At 47.2% G+C, this 21071-nt stretch overlaps 1 protein-coding gene across 1 annotated transcript in view; it reads right to left on the bottom strand.

Annotated features, from left to right (window-relative positions):
• The window catches only part of LOC121530927 (sideroflexin-1), a 37823-nt gene extending 17519 nt beyond the window's left edge, over positions 1–20304 (bottom strand). Inside the window, exons 1-3 of the mRNA XM_041836314.2 lie at positions 20199–20304; positions 17346–17515; positions 16552–16722 (exon numbers count right to left, since the gene is read on the bottom strand). Coding sequence (XP_041692248.1) covers positions 16552–16722; positions 17346–17509 — 335 coding nt within the window. The 5' untranslated portion in view covers positions 17510–17515; positions 20199–20304. The remainder of the gene's footprint in view (positions 1–16551; positions 16723–17345; positions 17516–20198) is intronic.
• Positions 20305–21071: the final 767 nt, after the last annotated feature.

Below are 21071 nucleotides of genomic sequence, written 5' to 3'. Positions count from 1 at the left end.
GGAGTTGGGAGGGTCGTCAGCTACATGGGAAACACCTGGGCCGGGTGTGTCCCAGCATAAATGGACCTCTTCCACATTCATGAAAGAGACTCTCTCCAGGCAGATACTTTGACTTTGGTTGTGGTATTTTTGTGGCCTTTTTGGTTGTTTGCTTTGGCACTTCTCAACACTTTTCCATATTACATTTATGCAAGCAAACACTCACTTACACTACTGATTACTGATTACACACCCCATTGTTATTTCAGTTAGTTTACTTTAGTTAATAAATATATACTTTAAGTATTCCTTGTCTCCACGTGTCTCCCTTTTGTTACGAACTTGAGCCGGTTCGTGACAAGTGGGGGTTCGTCCGGGATCTTGAACTGGTTGTGTTTGGGAGAACGTAGAGTTAATGTCCAATTCTGTAGGTTTTTTTTTGTAAATTTTGTTAGTTTGTTTGAGTTTGATAGGCCCAGTATTGGTTTCCTTTGGGTTGTGTACTACGTTGGAGAGAGTACATTGGTTAGTTTCCAGTCCCTGCCCAGCCTGGAAACTCTTGCTCTACTCGGCTGTTGGGGCATCGGTCTGAGGAGGTGAGTACAATCGGCTGTGTACCTCAGTGGGAGATTGGGTAGGGTAGTGACATTTTCTACCCGGAGTTATAGCTTTTTCCCCTGATAGGCTTAGTGACGTGTTCTGTTTTGGGATACGTTGGGCATGGTTAAATGTTTGTTATTTTTGTGTGGTGTCTGTGGACTGAGCAGTTGTCTCGGGGGCACATCCGTGGCTTGGCGGAATCTACCAGCGTGCTGGGGGTTTAATTCTTGCCAGCGGGCTACAGTGCGTAATTACCCACCGCGAATCTACACGAAGACTAGGGTTGAGTTATTGTAGGTTATGGGGAAGCTCCATATCCCAGCTCTCTTCTGTGGTGCTCGGTGTGATTGTCATTTCTCTTGTGTCTGGTGTGCTCAGCAGAGGGGTTGAGCAAGATTATTATGATATATATATATATATTTTTTTTTTTTCCTGATTATGGCGTCTAATGTAGACGAGTTCATTCGCTTTCCATCAGAAGAACTGTTAGAATTATGTACTAAAGAACAGCTGTTGAAGGTTGCTGAACACTACAAGGTTGAAATTAGTGATAAACGCCAAAAAATTATATTAGGTTAATATTGAAGGCCAATTTGATGGAGAGTGGTATTCTGGATGTTACCACTGGGGCAGCCTCTGCTGAGGACACATTGTCTCCCCGATATGTTACAATGACCGCTCCATCGGTTAGTCATAGTAGTCTTCTTTTTGAACAGCAGAAAGAACTGCTTCTGTTACAGCTAGAGCATGAACAAAATGGACAAAGAGCTAAAATGGAGCATGATCGTGTAAAATATGAAAGGGAATTGGAATTTAAACAGGATATGGAGCGTGCTAAAATCAAGCTGCAACAAGAGCGACTAGAGTTGGTTAGGGAAGGAAAGCTCTCAGGGGAGAGTTTGCTCTGGGAAGGTGACCCAGAGTTACCTAGGGGTCGTTCCTCTTTTGGTCATAATCCAGACACATTTGATATTGTTGGGAATTTACGGTTGTTGCCCCAGTTTAATGAAAAGGACCCGGAGACATTCTTTTCGTTGTTTGAGCGTGTTGCTGACGCTAGGAGTTGGCCTGATTCTGATCGCACTTTGATGTTGCAGTGTGTGCTGACTGGTAAAGCGCAAGAAGCATTTTCAGCTCTTAGTGTAGCAGACAGTGTTAGTTATGAGAAGGTTAAAACGGCTGTGTTACAGAGTTATGAATTGGTCCCTGAGGCTTACCGCCAACGATTTAGAACTTTAAAAAGGGATGATCAGCAGACTCATGTTGAGTTTGCGCGAATATTATCTTCACAGTTCAATCGCTGGTGTTCCGCCTCTGCAGTTATGACTTTCCAAGGGCTGTGTGATCTGATTATGTTAGAACAATTTAAGGACACAATCCCTGATCGTACAGCGACGTACATTAACTAACGAAAAATAAAGACTGTCGCTGAAGCTGCGGTTTTGGCAGATGAATATGTGTTGACTCACAAAAATGTTTTTGCAGAACCCCGTATTCGGAGTGAGTGGGGGGCGTTCGCAGAGATTTGGGCCTCGCTGCCGAGATACTTCGGTTCCCGGGCAGAGTTTCATTCAACTAGGGTTGAGCCTGATACCCGTGGTAAAACTGACGTTGGTCAAGAGTGTCACTACTGTCAAGAATTAGGTCATTGGAAAAATGAATGTCCGATTCTTAGGTCTAGGGGTAAATTCAGTACAGGTGCTTATGGTAAATCGAGGCCTGCAGCGTTAGCAGCGCCTGTTCCACATCAGTTCACTCCTGACGCATTGTCTCATGCCCAGAGCCAGGTGAAAGGTTATATTGATCCCGACTATTTACCTTTCGTTACGGAGGGTTTTGTGTCTATGGTAGGAAGTAAGAACCTAGTGCCAGTAAAGATCCTAAGAGACACAGGTGCCTCTGAATCATTTGTTTTTGGAATCTGTGTTACCCTTCTCTGCGGAGACTGATTCGGGGAATAGTGTTCTAATTAGGGGAATAGGTTTGAACACTCTGTCAGTTCCATTGCATAAACTGATGTTGGATTGTGGACTGGTGAAAGGTGAGGTTGTTGTGGGGGTGCGTCCTTCATTGCCTATTGAGGGTATTGACGTGATCCTTGGAAATAACTTGGCTGGGGAGCGCGTGTGGCCTATCGCGTTTCCATCTTTAGTGGTTTCCACTAAGCCGTCAATTGTAGGGATTCCTGATGAGAGTGCGCAGAATTTCCCAGAGGTGTTTTCTGCGTGTGCAGTGACGCGTTCTATGATCCATGACGACCTGGTCACGGAGCTGGCTAACGAGAATACCACAAAGAAGTCTGTTACTGTTTTCCCTGTTATCCTGTTATCTATATCCCGCTCCGATTTAATCGAGGCGCAACGGACTGACCCTACATTAGAAGAGTTGCGGGACCAAATTGTGCCTGTGGAACAGTTGGGAGATGTCGCACAGGGCTATTTTCTCCAAGAAGAGGTCCTGATGAGAAAGTGGATGTCTCATGGTAGTTGTTTTCTGGGGGAGGCGATTAGTCAGGTGGTGGTACCAGTTAAGCTTCGTGAGTTGGTGCTAACAACTTCTCACAATGACGTTGCTGGGCATATGGGTGTGAGAAAAACCTACAATCGTATATTACGACATTTCTTTTGGCCAAGATTAAAGAGGGATGTTTCTGATTTCATCAAAACTTGTCACACCTGTCAATTAAGGGCGGCAGGTAGCTTAGTGGGTAAGAGCGTTGTGCCAGTAACCGAAAGGTCGCTGGTTCTAATCCCCGAGCCGACTAGGTGAAAAATCTGTCGATGTGCCCTTAAGCAAGGCACTTAACCCTAATTGCTCATGTAAGTCGCTCTGGATAAGAGCGTCTGCTAAATGACTAAAATGTAAATGTAAAAAAAATTAACTGGTAAACCTAATCAAGCTATTAAGCCGGTACCACTGTTCCCTATTCCTGTACTCAGTAAACCATTTGATTATTGATTGTGTTGGTCCTCTGCCTCGTTCTAGGAAGGGTAGTAATTATTTGTTGACTGTGATGTGTCAGACCACTAGGTTTCCTGCTGCCTATCCTCTCCGGTCTATCACGACTAAGGCTGTGTTAAAAGCTTTGACTCAGTTTCTCTCACTGTTTGGAATCCCTAAGGTCATTCAAAGTGATCAAGGATCTAATTTCACCTCTAATCTCTTTGGTCAGGTTCTCCAACAACTCCATATTAAACACAACTTGTCTAGCGCCTATCATGCCCAAAGTCAAGGAGCACTGGAACGTTTCCATCAAACACTTAAGTCTTTGTTGAGAGCTTATTGTACTGAGATGGAAAAGGATTGGGAGGAGGGGTTGCCTTGGTTATTGTTAGCTGCTAGGGAGGTTTCACAGGAGAGCACGGGTTTTAGCCCAAATGACCTAGTGTTTGGACATCGGGTGCGTGGGCTTTTATCTGTTCTCCAGGATGACTGGAAGTCTCCCGAGCCTCCTCAGTCCCTGTTATCATATGTGTGTGATTTTCGGCGACGCTTGTATGCCGCTGGTGAAATGGCTAAAGAGAAGCTATCATCTTCACAGGACAGGATGAAGAGCATATATGATCGCGAGCTGAGCCTCGTCACTTTAGTCCAGGTGATCAGGTTCTGGCTCTGCTGCCAATTGTTGGTTCTCCTTTTCAAGCCAAGTTTCAAGGTCCATATACAGTGGTGCGCCAGTACACTGAGCAAAATTATCTAGTTGCCACTCCAGAACGGAGGAAAGCACACCAACTGTGCCATGTAAATTTGTTAAAAACCCTATTATGCACGTTCCTCTGAGACTGAACAGTGGGAGTCTACAGAGGACGGTAAGGCTGTTCTTTTGGCTGATACTGTTTATTCCAAGAGTTCTGGTCATGCTAGGTCTGTGCAGGAGCAGGAAGATGTTTCTGGTCCCGACGATTGCATACTGCAGGGTAGATTGAAAAATTCAGAGACACTGGAGATTTTAGATAGCCTTCTTACTCATCTACCTGTTGATGGGCGGAAATAGAGAGTTGGTTTGATTCGGAGATTTCCAGGGTTGTTTTCTGATACACCTACAAACTTAATAGAACATGATATTGACATTGGAGATGCTGACCCCATTCGTCAACGGTTCTATAGAGTTTCTTCAGAGAAACTGCGTTGTCTGGATGCTGAGGTCCGGTACATGCTGGAGAGTAAAATAGCAGAGCCTTCTTTCTCCAGTTGGGCTTCTCCCTGTATCTTGGTCAGTAAATCGGATGGAACAAATAGATTTTGTACGGACTACCGTAAGGTAAACGATGTCACTAAGCCGGATTCATTTCCTCTTCCTCGGATGGAGGACTGCGTTGATCAAGTCGGCGCAGCTAAGTTTGTGAGCAAATTTGACCTGTTAAAGGGCTATTGGCAGGTGCCACTGACGAGTAGGGCACGTGAAATCTCTGCCTTTATTACACCTTTTGGTCTGTACTCGTATTCGGTTATGAGTTTCGGACTGCGTAATGCGCCTGCCACTTTTCAGCGACTTATGAACAGGGTTGTCTCTGGTCTGGCCGGGTGCGCTGTTTATCTGGACGATGTAGTGATATATGCAGATACTTGGGAGGAACATCTGTCCCGTATTCAAGCCTTGTTTGGACGTCTGGCTGCGGGTCGCCTCACGATAAATTTGGCTAAATGTGAGTTTGCTCAGGCGACTGTTACATACCTTGGAAAGGTGGTTGGGCAGGGTGAAGTGCGTCCTGTTCGGGCTAAAGTGGTAGCTATTGATGCTTTTCCACTACCAGCTACTAAAAAGGAACTGATGCGTTTCTTGGGAATGATTGGGTATTATCGTGGTTTTTGTAGGAACTTCTCTACTGTGGTCGATCCCTTGACATATTTGCTGAAAGCTAAGGCTGTGTACGTATGGTCTTCTCATTGTCAACAGGCTTTCGAAGATGCAAAGAGGTTGCTTACTTCAACTCCGGTACTGGCTGCTCCTCGTGTGGATTTGTCATTTACCTTGCAGGTGGATGCTAGTCATGTGGGGGCGGGTGCAGTTTTGCTGCAAGCAGATGTGGCTGGGGTTGAGAGGCCTGTTAGTTTCTTTTCCAAAAAGTTTAACCATTATCAGTTGAACTATTCGGTCATTGAAAAAGAAGCATTAGCACTTATATGGGCGCTACAACACTTTGAAGTGTATGTTGGGTCGGGTGTAGTACCTATTGTGGTCTACACCGACCATAACCCTCTCACCTTTTTGAGGTCCATGAGGTGCCCTAATCAGAGGATAATGAGATGGTGTTTATTTTTACAATCCTTCCATCTAGATGTGCGGCACATCCGGGGGACTGATAACGTGATTGCTGATGCGCTCTCTCGTGCGCCCTGTTCATGAATATTGATGTGACCGACCATTGTTTGAGTTTGTCATGTTCTATCTTTCCTGTTTGTCCCTTCCTAGTCTTGTGTTCTTCTTTCCTCTTAAAGGTTGCTTCCTGTGTAAAGGTTGCTGAGGTCTGGAGAGGAGGATGATGGGGGGGCAAGTGGAGGTGTGAACATGTACAATTTGTCGGTTTGGGACGCAGGGGCTGGTACGTTGGTCCGGGGTCCTTGTTGGTCCCCGGTCTTATGGGGGGGTGTGACGACCCTCCCACTCTGTCTGCCGTATTCTCTCTTTGCTCTTGTTTCCTTATTAGGATGCCGGTGGGCGGAGTTGGGAGGGTCGTCAGCTACATGGGAAACACCTGGGCCGGGTGTGTCCCAGCATAAATGGACCTCTTCCACATTCATGAAAGAGACTCTCTCCAGGCAGATACTTTGACTTTGGTTGTGGTATTTTTGTGGCCTTTTTGGTTGTTTGCTTTGGCACTTCTCAACACTTTTCCATATTACATTTATGCAAGCAAACACTCACTTACACTACTGATTACTGATTACACACCCCATTGTTATTTCAGTTAGTTTACTTTAGTTAATAAATATATACTTTAAGTATTCCTTGTCTCCACGTGTCTCCCTTTTGTTACGAACTTGAGCCGGTTCGTGACACTCATAACACTATAATTCTAATAGAAGTCTTATAACGCTATCATTCTAATAGAACAGTCTCATAACACTATCATCCTAATAGAACAGTCTCATAACACTGTCATTCTAATAGAAGTCTTATAACACTATCATTCTAATAGAAGTCTTATAACACTATCATTCTAATAGAACAGTCTCATAACACTATCATTCTAATAGAATCAAATCAAATCAAATTTTATTGGTCACATGCGCCGAATACAACAGGTGCAGACATTACAGTGAAATGCTTACTTACAGCCCTTAACCAACAGTGCATTTATTTTAAACAAAAAAGTAAGAATAAAACAACAACAAAAAAGTGTTGAGAAAAAAAGAGCAGAAGTAAAAATAAAGTGACAGTAGGGAGGCTATATATACAATAGAATAAAGTGACAGTAGGGAGGCTATATATACAGGGGGGTACCGTTGCATAGTCAATGTGCGGGGGCACCGGCTAGTTGAGGTAGTTGAGGTAATATGTACATGTGGGTAGAGTTAAAGTGACTATGCATAAATACTTAACAGAGTAGCAGCAGCGTAAAAAGTATGGGGTGGGGGGGCAGTGCAAATAGTCCGGGTAGCCATGATTAGCTGTTCAGGAGTCTTATGGCTTGGGGGTAGAAGCTGTTGAGAAGTCTTTTGGACCTAGACTTGGCACTCCGGTACCGCTTGCCGTCGCGGTAGCAGAGAGAACAGTCTATGACTAGGGTGACTGGAGTCTTTGACAATTTTGAGGGCCTTCCTCTGACACCGCCTGGTATAGAGGTCCTGGATGGCAGGGAGCTTTGCCCCTGTGATGTACTGGGCCGTACGCACTACCCTCTGTAGTGCCTTGCGGTCAGAGGCCAAGCAGTTGCCATACCAGGCGGTGATGCAACCAGTCAGGATGCTCTCGATGGTGCAGCTGTAGAATTTTTTGAGGATCTGAGGACCCATGCCAAATCTTTTTAGTCTCCTGAGGGGGAATAGGCTTTGTCGTGCCCTCTTCACGACTGTCTTGGTGTGTTTGGACCCTGATAGTTCGTTGGTGATGTGGACACCAAGGAACTTGAAGCTCTCAACCTGTTCCACTACAGCCCCGTCGATGAGAATGGGGGCGTGCTCAGTCCTCTTTTTTTTCCTGTAGTCCACAATCATCTCCTTTGTCTTGGTCACGTTGAGGGAGAGGTTGTTGTCCTGGCACCACACGGCCAGATCTCTGACCTCCTCCCCTATAGGCTGTCTCATCGTTGTCGGTGATCAGGCCTACCACTGTTGTGTCGTCGGCAAACTTAATGATGGTGTTGGAGTCGTGCCTGGCCATGCAGTCATGGGTGAACAGAGAGTACAGGAGGGGACTGAGCACGCACCCCTGAGGGGCCCCCGTGTTGAGGATCAGTGTGGCAGATGTGTTGTTACCTACCCTTACCACCTGGGGGCGGCCCGTCAGGAAGTCCAGGATCCAGTTGCAGAGGGAGGTGTTTAGTCCCAGGATCCTTAGCTTAGTGATGAGCTTTGAGGGCACTATGGTGTTGAATGCTGAGCTGTAGTCAATGAATAGCATTCTCACGTAGGTGTTCCTCTTGTCCAGGTGGGAAAGGGCAGTGTGGAGTGCGATAGAGATTGCATCATCTGTGGATCTGTTGGGGCGGTATGCAAATTGGAGTGGGTCTAGGGTTTCTGGGATTATGCTGTTGATGTGAGCCATGACCAGTCTTTCAAAGCACTTCATGGCTACAGACGTCAGTGCCACGGGTCGGTAGTCATTTAGGCAGGTTATCTTAGAGTTCTTGGGCACGGGGACTATGGTGGTCTGCTTGAAACATGTTGGTATTACAGACTCAGTCAGGGACATGTTGAAAATGTCAGTGAAGACACTTGCCAGTTGGTCAGCACATGCTCGGAGTACACGTCCTGGTAATCCGTCTGGCCCTGCGGCCTTGTGAATGTTGACCTGCTTAAAAGTCTTACTCACATCGGCTACGGAGAGCGTGATCACATAGTCGTCCGGAACAGTCTTATAACACTATTATTCTAATAGAACAGTCTTTTTTTTTGCCATATTTTTTAAACTGTGCTGTGATGTTTTACAAAAGTCCTGAACCTTTCTATTTTCATAGTTTCTACAGATTGTTAATTAAATATACAATTTTTTTGCTAAAAGTATTATTATTTTATGGATTGATTGACTTTGACTTTTCAAATCACTCAGCAGTGCTATCTGCGGAGTTAGCTCCAGGTAAATATTGGAATTCTTCTGCCATTCCTGGACCTGTGACCAAAAACAAGCTACAAATGGACAGTACCAAAACAAATGATCTAATGATTCTGTCTCTTTGCAGCAAAATCTGTAGAGCTGGGATGGTTGTATCCCCCATATATATATTATATATATATATATATATATATATATATATATATATAGATAACATTGTATTGGTTGCAAGAATTTTGTATAATAATTTAAATTGAAAAACTCTACATTTTGAATCTGGCGTCGTTTTGTGTATCAGTTCATAAACCATGTGCCATGGAATCGATACATCGAAAATATCTTCCCAACTGTTTTGCAATCTGTATGGCACAGCTGTCCATTTTTTGGTCCTTAAATGAAACTGGTATACTTTTTTTATTTATCACAATTTTCTTTAACCAATTTTAGTCTTTAATGCAGGGCTGACAGACAAGTTCCTTACTTTCTCCCCCTTCCACTTGCTTCTTCCATTTTTGCGGTAATACTGCAATTAGTTGGTTGTAATTTTGGATAGAGCAGACATTTCCATATATCATAATATGTCATGAGCCCTCTCACTCCACCGGGTTACCACCTTAATGTGTTTCCACTATCTTCCACTCTGCTCATCTCTCTCTCTCTACTCAGCCTAACTAGCTCCACCTGTCCCTGCTCTGCTCGGCTCTAATTACTCTGCCAGCTGCGCTGCATTACCCACTAACCTCTCCCAGTATTTAAAGTCCTGTCTTTCAGCTCTCCTTTGTCAGATCGTCTGCAAAGCTCACACCCGGAACCTGTGTGCTCGCGCTTCTGGCTCACCCTTGTTTTGTGACCCCGGACCTGCCTGATTCTTGGATACTCTTCTGCCCCAGGAAAACCAGACCTGCTTTCTGCCATTACGACTCCTGACTACTCTTCGACCCCGTTTTAATAAACTTTCTGGTGTGACGCAATTGTGGTCCTCTTGTCGTCTGTCTGAACCGTGACAGTACGATCTGACCATCATGGACTCAGCGCACACTTCCCCCGACATGGAAACCGAAGAACCTGAGCAACCCACCGCCATGCTACGCCTGGAACACACTGAGAGAGAGCTAGGCCGCATGAGCGGCGACATCACCTCTCTGCTTCAGGTCGGCCACCAACAGCATCAGCAGTTCCAGCAGCACCAGCAGCAGTCCCAGCAGCAGCAACAACAACTCGCCAGGATCATCCAACTCCTCACCAACCTTACCCCAGCCAGTCTGCCCACCAGCCCTGCCTCCGAGTTACCTGCCCCGGTCATTGCAGCCGCTGCCCCGGAACCCAAGATTGGAAACCCGAGCGGTTCAACGGCGATTCTACCCAGGTCCGGCCATTCCTGACTAGCTGCCGACTTCAGTTCTCCTTGCAGCCAAGGACCTTCGCCACGGAGGGAGCTAGGGTCGGGTATGCCATCACTCACCTGACGGGCCGAGCTCGACTCTGGGGAACAGCAGAGTTCGAACGTCAAACCCCCGCATGTGCAACCTTCGACCTGTTTGCTGAGGAGATGCTGAAGGTGTTTGACCTGGATTCACCAACCGCAGAGGCGTCTCGTGAACTGTTCAGTATTCGACAAGGCAGACGTACAGTCGCAGACCATTCCATCGACTTCCGAACCCTGGCAAGACGAAGTTCTTGGAACACACCATCGTTGGTGGACGCGTTCTTCCATAGCTTGGCTGACTATATCAAGGACGAAGTTGGTCTCCCATGAACTGCCTTCCACTCTTGATGAAGCCATCGCACTGACTGTCCGGATCGACAGAAGGATACAGACCCGTCGTCGTGAGAGGGGGCGCCAAGGTCCACCAACTACCGGCATTCGGAGAGATCCGACTGGGCTCCTGTCAGCTACTGCCACTCACCCAAGTCAGCTTGATCAGTCTGAGCCTATGGAGATTGGGCGAGCCTCTCTCTCACTCCTGCAGAGCGCCAGCGCCGCTCACCTCAAACCTCTGCCTCTATTGTGGAGGTGATGGACATCGTGTGGTAACCTGCCCTTTAAAGCCGAAGCTCACCGGGCATAGGGAGAGTCCGGTTGAGCTCAATGACCATCCAGTCCTCCGACCGCAAACCCCTTGCTGCAAGTTCACCTCCGCCTCTCTGACTCAACTCACACCCTGGCTGCTCTGGTGGATTCGGGCGCCGAAGCCAACATAATGGACATCAAGCTGGCACGCCAACTGGGACTGGAGAACCTCCGTTTGACACCTCCTATTCCTGCCCGGGCACTGGACGGACACTTACTCGGATCGGTCACTCATGTCACGGCCCCGGTCTTGATGGGTCTGTCCGGAAACCATCAAGAAACTATCCAGTTTCACCTGCTCCCCTCTCCAGGCCAACCCCTCATCCTGGGTTACCCATGGCTCCGCCGGCACAACCCTCAGCTCGACTGGGTGACCGGGGGTGATCAGGGGAGTGGGGGAGAGGACTGCCACCGAACCTGCCTGCTTGCTGCCGCACTACCCCCCTCGGCCAGTACCTACTAACTCCGCTCCTGACCTCTCCCATGTCCCAGAATGCTACCATGGTCTCAGAGAAGTGTTTAACAAAGCAAGAGCCACATCTCTGCCCCCCTCACCGACCGTACGACTGTGCCATCGACCTCCTCCCTGGAACAGCCCCTCCTAGGGGCCGTCTTTATTCGTTGTCTGCTCCTGAAAGAAGGTCCATGGAGGACTACATCAATGACTCTCTGTCCACAGGATTGATCCGTTCATCTTCATCTCCGGCTGGTGCTGGCTTCTTCTTTGTGGGGAAGAGGGACGGATCTCTTCGCCCCTGCATCGACTACAGGGGACTCAACGACATCACAGTGAAAAACCGTTACCCTCTCCCTCTGCTCACCTCTGCTTTTGAGTTGCTCCAGGGAGCCACTGTTTTTACCAAGTTGGATCTCAGAAACGCTTACCACCTAGTGCGGATCCGGGAGGGAGATGAATGGAAGACCGCATTCAATACACCAACAGGCCACTACGAGTATCTGGTTATGCCTTTTGGCCTCACCAATGCTCCTGCTGTGTTCCAGGCTCTAGTGAATGATGTACTGCGGGACATGTTAAACAAGTTTGTCTTCGTTTACCTGGATGACATCTTAATCTACTCCAGAAACCTGTCTGAACACACCCGCCATGTCCAGCAAGTCCTTCATCGTCTTCTGGAGAATTCCCTCTACGCCAAGGCAGAGAAATGTGAGTTTCACGTCAAGACAGTGGCCTTCCTGGGGTACATAGTGGCAGAGGGAAGTATCCAAATGGATCCTGCCAAAGTATCAGCAGTCACTTCATGGCCAGTTCCGGAGAACAGAAAGAAGCTGCAACAGTTTCTGGGGTTTGCTAACTTCTATAGAAAGTTTATCCGGAACTACAGTACCGTTGCTGCCCCTCTCACTGCTCTAACCAGCACCAAGCAACCCTTCACCTGGACCCCAGCAGCCGACAAGGCCTTCAGTACCCTCAAGGTAAGGTTCACCTCCGCTCCCATCCTCCAGATGCCTGACGTGGACCGGCAATTCATTGTGGAGGTGGACGCCTCGGATGTGGGAGTTGGTGCTGTGATTTCTCAGTGGGCTGCGGAGGATAGGAAGCTCCATCCCTGTGCCTTTTTCTCACGTCGGTTGTCCCCCTCTGAGTGCAATTACGACATAGGGAACCGAGAGCTGCTGGCTGTGAAGCTTGCCTTGGAGGAGTGGCGTCACTGGCTGGAGGGGTCCACCATTCCATTTCTCGTTTGGACCGATCATAAGAACTTGGAGTACATCCGCACGGCCAAACGGTTGAACTCCAGGCAGTCCCGCTGGGCCCTGTTCTTCACCAGGTTTAATTTCACTCTGTCATACCGGCCTGGATCACGCAACACCAAGCCAGACGCCCTCTCCCGTCAATTCCAGAAGGATGACAACCCCTCCAAGGATCCTGTGTCGATTCTGCCAAGTCCCTGCATCGTAGCAGCTCTGACCTGGGCTGTTGAGGAACAGGTGCTGGAAGCTCTCCGTAACCAGCCCGGTCCCAGCACTTGCCCAGCTGACCGCCTTTTTGTCCCCGAAAACCTAAGGTCCCAGGTCGTTCAGTGGGGACATGACTCCCGCCTAGCTTGTCACCCTGGCTCCACCCGCACTTACAACCTGCTCGCCCAGAGGTTCTGGTGGCCCGCTCTGAGAAAGGATGTACGGGAATTCGTCCAAGCCTGCCCCATCTGCAACCAACACAAGTCGTCCTGCCAGCCCCCAGCCGGATTGCTGCAGCCCCTGCCTGTGCCCAGACGTCCCTGGTCTCACATCGCCCTTGACTTTGTCACGGGGCTGCCCCCTTCAAGGGGCAAGACCGTCATTCTCACCATAGTTGACCGATTCAGCAAGATGGCACACTTCATTCCCCTCCCCAAGCTCCCAACCGCCAAGGAGACCGCCCAGGTGGTCCTGGAACACGTCTTCCGGATCCACGGACTGCCAAAGGATGTAGTTTCTGACCGTGGTCCACAATTCTCCTCCGCTTTTTGGAAGGAGTTCTGTCACCTGCTGGGAGCCACAGTCAGTCTGACTTCCGGATTCCATCCCCAATCCAATGGGCAGTCAGAGCGGGCAAATCAGGAGCTCGAGAAGGCACTGCGATGCATGACCTCACGCAACCCCCACTCCTGGTCGCAGCAATTGACATGGGTGGAGTACGCACACAATTCTCTGACCTGCTCTGCCATCGGTATGTCCCCTTTCCAATGTGTGTATGGATACCAGCCTCCTCTATTTGCCAGTCAGGAAGGGGAGGTTACTTGCCCATCTGCACTTGCGTTTGCCCGTCGATGTCGCCGCACCTGGTCACAGGCCCGAGCCACACTTCTCAGATCCGTTGCCAGCTACACTACCGGGGCCAACCGTCGGAGAATCCCTGCTCCCACCTACCATGTTGGTCAAAGGGTGTGGTTGTCGTCAAGGAACCTGCCACTCAGGGTGGAGTCGCAGAAGTTGGCACCTCGGTTCATTGGCCCATTCCCTATCATAAGAGTGATTAGCCCAACTGCTGTCCGGCTCCAACTGCCTAATTCCATGAGGGTGCACCCCACGTTCCATGTGTCTAAGATTAAGCCCATTCATGAGAGTCCGCTGGTCCCTGCTGCGCCTTGTCCTCCTCCTCCACAGCTCGTCGATGGTGGTCTGGTTTACACCGTCCGCCGCCTGCTTCGGTCCAGACGGAGGGGTAGGGGTCTCCAGTACCTCATTGACTGGGAGGGCTATGGACCTGAGGAAAGGACCTGGGTGCCAGCTAGTCGGATTGTGGATAGGACTCTCATCACCGCCTTCCACCAACGGCATCCTGATCAACCTGCAATCCGTAGGGGCCGCCCCAGAGGGATCCCTAACCGTCCTGCCCGCTCGGCTTCCTGTCCTGTGCCTGATCCTGTTTCGGGACCTGTCCCATCTCCCGACCCACGGCCCTCCGGCTTCCTCCGAGGATGAGGGCGTTCGCTCGGACCGTTCGGAGGAGTTCTAGCCCTCCTCCGGCTCCCCTCCTCCCGCCCGGCGTGGTGTTGCTCTTGGGACTTCTGGGGCCGTCCCTTGGGGGGGTTCTGTCATGAGCCCTCTCACTCCACCGGGTTACCACCTTAATGTGTTTCCACTATCTTCCACTCTGCTCATCTCTCTCTCTCTACTCAGCCTAACTAGCTCCACCTGTCCCTGCTCTGCTCGGCTCTAATTACTCTGCCAGCTGCGCTGCATTACCCACTAACCTCTCCCAGTATTTAAAGTCCTGTCTTTCAGCTCTCCTTTGTCAGATCGTCTGCAAAGCTCACACCCGGAACCTGTGTGCTCGCGCTTCTGGCTCACCCTTGTTTTGTGACCCCGGACCTGCCTGATTCTTGGATACTCTTCTGCCCCAGGAAAACCAGACCTGCTTTCTGCCATTACGACTCCTGACTACTCTTCGACCCCGTTTTAATAAACTTTCTGGTGTGACGCAATTGTGGTCCTCTTGTCGTCTGTCTGAACCGTGACATAATAATAGAACAGTCTATCATTCTAATAGAACAGTCTTTTAACACTATCATTCTAATAGAACAGTCTTATACAGTGAGGGAAAAAAGTATTTGATCCCCTGCTGATTTTGTACGTTTGCCCACTGACAAAGAAATGATCAGTCTATAATTTTAATGGTAGGTTTATTTGAACAGTGAGAGACAGAATAACAACAAAATCCAGAAAAACGCATGTCAAAAATTTTATAAATTGATTTGCATTTTAATGAGGGAAATAAGTATTTGACCCCCTCTCAATCAGAAAGATTTCTGGCTTCCAGGTGTCTTTCATACAGGTAACAATTTGAGATTAGGAGCATACTCTTAAAGGGAGCGCTCCTAATCTCAGCTTGTTACCTGTATAAAAGACACCTGTCCACAGAAGCAATCAATCAATCAGATTCCAAACTCTCCACCATGGCCAAGACCAAAGAGCTATCCAAGGATGTCAGGGACAAGATTGTAGACCTACACAAGGCTGGAATGGGCTACAAGACCATCGCCAAGCAGCTTGGTGAGAAGGTGACAACAGTTGGTGTGATTATTCGCAAATGGAAGAAACACAAAATAACTGTCAATCTCCCTCGGCCTGGGGCTCCATGCAAGATCTCACCTCGTGGAGTTGCAATGATCATGAGAACTATGAGGAATCAGCCCAGAACTACACGGGAGGATCTTGTCAATGATCTCAAGGCAGCTGGGACCATAGTCACCAAGAAAACAATTGGTAACACACTACGCCGTGAAGGACTGAAATCCTGCAGCGCCCGCAAGGTCCCCTTGCTCAAGAAAGCACATATACATGCCCGTCTGAATGATTCAGAGGAGAACTGGGTGAAAGTGTTGTGGTCAGATGAGACCAAAATCGACCTCTTTGCCATCAACTCAACTCGCCGTGTTTGGAGGAGGAGGAATGCTGCCTATGACCCCAAGAACACCATCCCCACCGTCAAACATGGAGGTGGAAACATTATGCTTTGGGGGTGTTTTTCTGCTAAGGGGACAGGACAACTTCACCGCATCAAAGGGACGATGGACGGGCCATGTACCGTCAAATCTTTGGTGAGAACCTCCTTCCCTTAGCCAGGGCATTGAAAATGGGTCGTGGATGGGTTTTCCAGCATGACAATGACCCAAAACACAAGGCCAAGGCAACAAAGGAGTGGCTCAAGAAGAAGCACATTAAGGTCCTGGAGTGGCCTAGCCAGTCTCCAGACCTTAATCCCATAGAAAATCTGTGGAGGGAGCTGAAGGTTTGAGTTGCCAAACGTCAGCCTCGAAACCTTAATGACTTGGAGAAGATCTGCAAAGAGGAGTGGAACAAAATCCCTCCTGAGATGTGTGCAAACCTAGTGGCCAACTACAAGAAACGTCTGACCTCTGTGATTGCCATCAAGGGTTTTGCCACCAAGTACTAAGGCATGTTTTGAAGAGGGGTCAAATTCTTATTTCCCTCATTAAAATGCAAATCAATTTATAACATTTTTGACATGCGTTTTTCTGGATTTTTTTGTTGTTATTCTGTCTCTCACTGTTCAAATAAACCTACCATTAAAATGATAGACTGATCATGTCTTTGTCAGTGATCAAACGTACAAAATCAGCAAGGGATCAAATACTTTTTCCCCCCTCACTGTAACACTATCATTCAAATAGAACAGTCTTATAACACTCTATCATTCTAATAGAACACTGCTGCTCACTTGTAGAAGGTCATCATACAGCCAGTGATGGTCATGTTCATGGGGACCTGAGCCGACATGCGGCCAATCAGGATCATCTTCTCTCCGGTGTCTGGGTGGAAAGCGGAGTCGAAGATGTACTTGGCTTTCCATAGCTCGTCCTCTGTCAGCCCGGGGGTCATCACACCTTGCCTGGGGGGGAGAGGGGTTCAAAGACAAAGCACAAGTGATTAGCTGAGCCTGTTTACTTTGTACCAACACAACTCTGTGAGTTGCACACAACCTGTATTTGATAAACATGGTCCCAAATGCATCAGTGTAGAAGCCTTCAGTCTCTTCCCTAGCCACATTGTTCATTGTATTCAATGATGCATCATAGAATGCAACCATTTGCAGCCTTTCTGGTTAATCAAGAGTTAATTAAGGGTAAACTGATTCTAGACCTATGCCAATAAGCCTGAGGCCAATTCTAACAGGAGCTCTCAGCTCAGTTATAGGTTGTTTCCATACAGCAGAGCCAGGAGGAACCAGAACCTTGGAGAACTAGGGAGAACCAGGAGGAACCAGAACCTTGGAGAACTAGGGAGAACCAGGAGGAACCAGAACCATGGAGAACTAGGGAGAACCAGGAGGAACCAGAACCAAGGAGAACTAGGGAGAACCAGGAAGAACCAGAACCAAGGAGAACTAGGGAGAACCAGGAGGAACCAGAACCAAGAAGAACTAGGGAGAACCAGAACCAAGGATAACTAAGGAGCACCAAGAGGAACCAGAACCAAGGAGAACTAAGGAGAACCAGGCTCAGAATACACTACCGGTAGTCACTGATGACCTTGTGTGCATTCTCTAATTGTTCGTTGGTGAGCAGGATGTTGCGGGGGTCGGTAACGGTGAAGAAGTGTTTGGCCCGGCCCATAAACGTCCCTTGGTCCCATCGAGGCTCCTTTATGTTTATGGAGGTGGAGATTTCTGTCGTCATGGTTATCTGAAAGGACACAACAACATTTTAATAGCAAATATTCATTATTTTGTCCTTGTTTATCTACCCTGTAAAACATTCATAACACAGATTAATTATATTGCCCCAGCTGATTTATCTACCCGCGCTCGACCAAAATTCATAAATTATCCTAGCTATTGTCAGAGGCGGTGAAATTCATAACATCCCCCTGAATAAAAACTTTGGGAAAACTGTAATAAGGTGTCCTACGATACGTTTCTTTCCACAAGATTAGTTCCCAAAAGTGTGGCACTCACAGGCACAGTTCTAAACAGCATTACGTTACGAGTTAGAGACAAGGGGGATAATGCAACACAAAACACGAAAAAGCAAAACTAGAGGCCTTGACTATTGTATTTCCTGGGACAAGACGAACCCTGAAACAGCATTCCAGTAATTCTATTTAATTCTGAGACTAGAGTAGACGTAGTCTCTCAACCACACACACATTGTTGAGTTGATTACACATTCTATAGGCCTGTATTACTCACACATCAGCCAGAAATCACACCTTACTAGGTAACGTCTCTTATGTTATCACAAAATAGGATAGCTGATTCAGTATAATGTTGCTATGGAGATGGCCTGGCTGACCTGACACAGGGGTTTTGAAGCACTAAATTGTCCTGAACCTCACATCCCCACAACCACAGACCAGTGGACGGAGTCGAGGAGTCTCTTCAAAAGCCCCAAACCCCACATCCTGCCCTCCTACCCCTTTCTCTCTCTCTCTCTCTCTGAAATCAATGAATGGATTAATTGTGTGGTTGGCTGGCTAGATGAGTGGATGAATTGTGTGGTTGGCTGGCTAGATGAATGGATGAATTGTGTGGTTGGCTGGCTAGATGAATGGATGAATTGTGTGGTTGGCTGGCTAGATGAGTGGATGAATTGTGTGGTTGGCTAGATGAATGGATGAATTGTGCGGCTGGCTGTTCTAGATGAATGGATGAATTGTGTGGCTGGCTGGCTAGATGAATGGATGAATTGTGTGGCTGGCTGGCTGGCTAGATGAATGGATGAATTGTGTGGCTGGCTAGATGAATGGATGAATTGTGTTTTAACATCCTACTCATAGACACAGGTTGATAGGCTATCACTCATCTTCATTCTAATCTAATTAGGCCTAATCAACATAGGCTATATTTATATGGGCAAGTCAATTAAAAAATGCTTAATAGCTCATTTAAACTACATTAGACTACAGTAGGCTATGTTAAAATAATCTATCCTAGCCTAGACAAGGCAAGAAAGACCACACATTGTCTAGCACCACATAGGGCTGGGTATGTGTGACAGAACAGAGAAAGGTTCTGGAGAAAATCCCTTTAATTTGAGAACTTCTGCACTAAGCCATGCTACTGCATTTTTTATTTCCTATCAAATGGATTTCATGTTTGTTTTTAATCACAGAGAGGAACAAGAATCACGACATTCCCGAGATACAATGTAACCCAGTCTGAACTGGATTCCATTAACCCGTTGTTACAATGGATCCAGTGTTGTATCCATCCGGTTCCAGTTTGCTGCAGATGTAACAGGGGACATTTTGAAACGCATGTCTCTGTCTGTAAACCGTTATGTGAGAAACTGCAAAGTTATTTGTGTAGCTGGTCTACTACTGGATGATGAAATTGCACCAAAGATGGCTGCAGGAGTAACAATAAAACACAGGTATTCCGTAGACTCGGGCTGGCGGCTGTATAATGTCTATGAGAGACGCTACTGTCTCTTTAAATTGAATTAAGGCTCATGGGGTTCTCACGAGATAACTCAATTCAATGGATACAGGCCATAATAACTCATTGCATAAGCACGACTGATGGGTGCCCCCTTATCGCGGTCTCTCTCACACAAACACATCAGTCTGTAGCAAATGTGACTTGTTGGTCACTCACAAACAACAACAGTTGTTATAAATGTCATCCTCTGACAAAATGGCAATCAGTCAGACTGCCTGTGGGTCAAATCCAATGGCCTAATACAACGGCAGCATTGATTTGATCATCTTTGTTAAGCCATTATAACATCTGAACTCTTGACAAGGGACGGTTCTCTTAGACCGCTCTTCCAGCCCCACGTTTTCACCAATCTCTGGCCTCAATGGCTACATATTAACCCATATTAACTACATTGTAACATTTTTCTTATGCTACAATGGGATTTCCCATAGCATAGGCTAGTCACACAGCTGGATAACATTGTGCAAGAACCAGCCAGCTCTGGTTTGAGAGTGGCTCAGTGAAACATAGCCTACAATATTTCTCACCATTTTGTCAGATGAACCGACCGTGCAAATGCCCTACCATTGGCTGGATCGGAAAAATGTATCAACCGACGCAGACCAGCTTGATCTGGAGCAAATCGCTGCATATAGACCGTTACATCTGGATACACAGTCAACGTCCAACACCGTGCAAACGCCCAAAGACATGTAATATCTCTGCTAATAGCCTATTACTCAAAGCATCTGTTTCAGCCCAGCTGTGCGCCCCTGTTTCAACTACAGCCCTAGCTTTCTGCGTGCCACATCCTCAGATTCAGTCATCTAGTTGCCCCCCCTCCCACATCCCCCGTTGACCATCCAAACCTGATGCACGACTCTAAAATAAGTGATATCAAATCCAACATGTGGAAACACGTGTTATAAAGGTATCCAGCCACTTACTGCACTAAGCTCTGCACTAAGCTCCGATCCTGGTCTGCCACGGTCACAGCAGTCCGCCGCCAGAGACGTCCCTGAATAGCTAGCTCAACGATGCTTATTTGACATGTATGCAGCGGCAGGTCAGCACCAATAGGCGAACAGCAGCGGGCCCGGAGTTCCTTTCACAATACAAGCCCAACATCAAATAAATGCAATTAAACAGACCAAAATAATATTAATATCTCGATTTTTATGGGAGTCCAAACCATATGAATGTAATATATTCTTGATCTATACCCAAATATTTTCATGGCCAGGTTTATCATAAATTAAAAGTCAATGACAGTTAATCGTTTTTTTCTCAGACAATGACTTTTATTAGCAAAATTCTTTTTTACGTGGTTTCTGTCCACTAGTCACTAGTGTTTGGTTATGTGTGCTAACTTCACCTTATTCTTTTTGCGGAAAAGACAAATAAACTGAACAAAAATATAAACGCAACATGTAAAGTGTTGGTCACATGTTTCATGAGCTGAAATAAAAGATCCCAAAATGTTTCCATACGCACAAAAAGCTTATTTCTCTCAAATGTTGTGCATACATTTGATTACATCCCTGTTAGTGAGCATTTTATCCTTTGTCAAGATAGTCCATCCACCTGACAGATGTGGCATATCAACAAGCTGACTAAACAGCTAAACAGCATGATCATTACACAGGTGCACCTTGTGCTGGGGACAATAAAAGGCCACTCTAAAATGTGCAGTTTTGTCACACAACACAATGCCACAGATGTCTCAAGTTTTGAGGGAGCTTGCAATTGGCATGCTGACTGCAGGAATGTCCACCAGAGCTGTTGCCAGATAATTTCATGTTAATTTCTTTACCATAAGC

Source organism: Coregonus clupeaformis, chromosome 2 (assembly GCF_020615455.1).
Source record: "Coregonus clupeaformis isolate EN_2021a chromosome 2, ASM2061545v1, whole genome shotgun sequence".
In the NCBI taxonomy this organism is placed as follows: Eukaryota; Metazoa; Chordata; class Actinopteri; order Salmoniformes; family Salmonidae; genus Coregonus; species Coregonus clupeaformis.
This window is presented reverse-complemented; position numbering and strand designations above follow the sequence as displayed.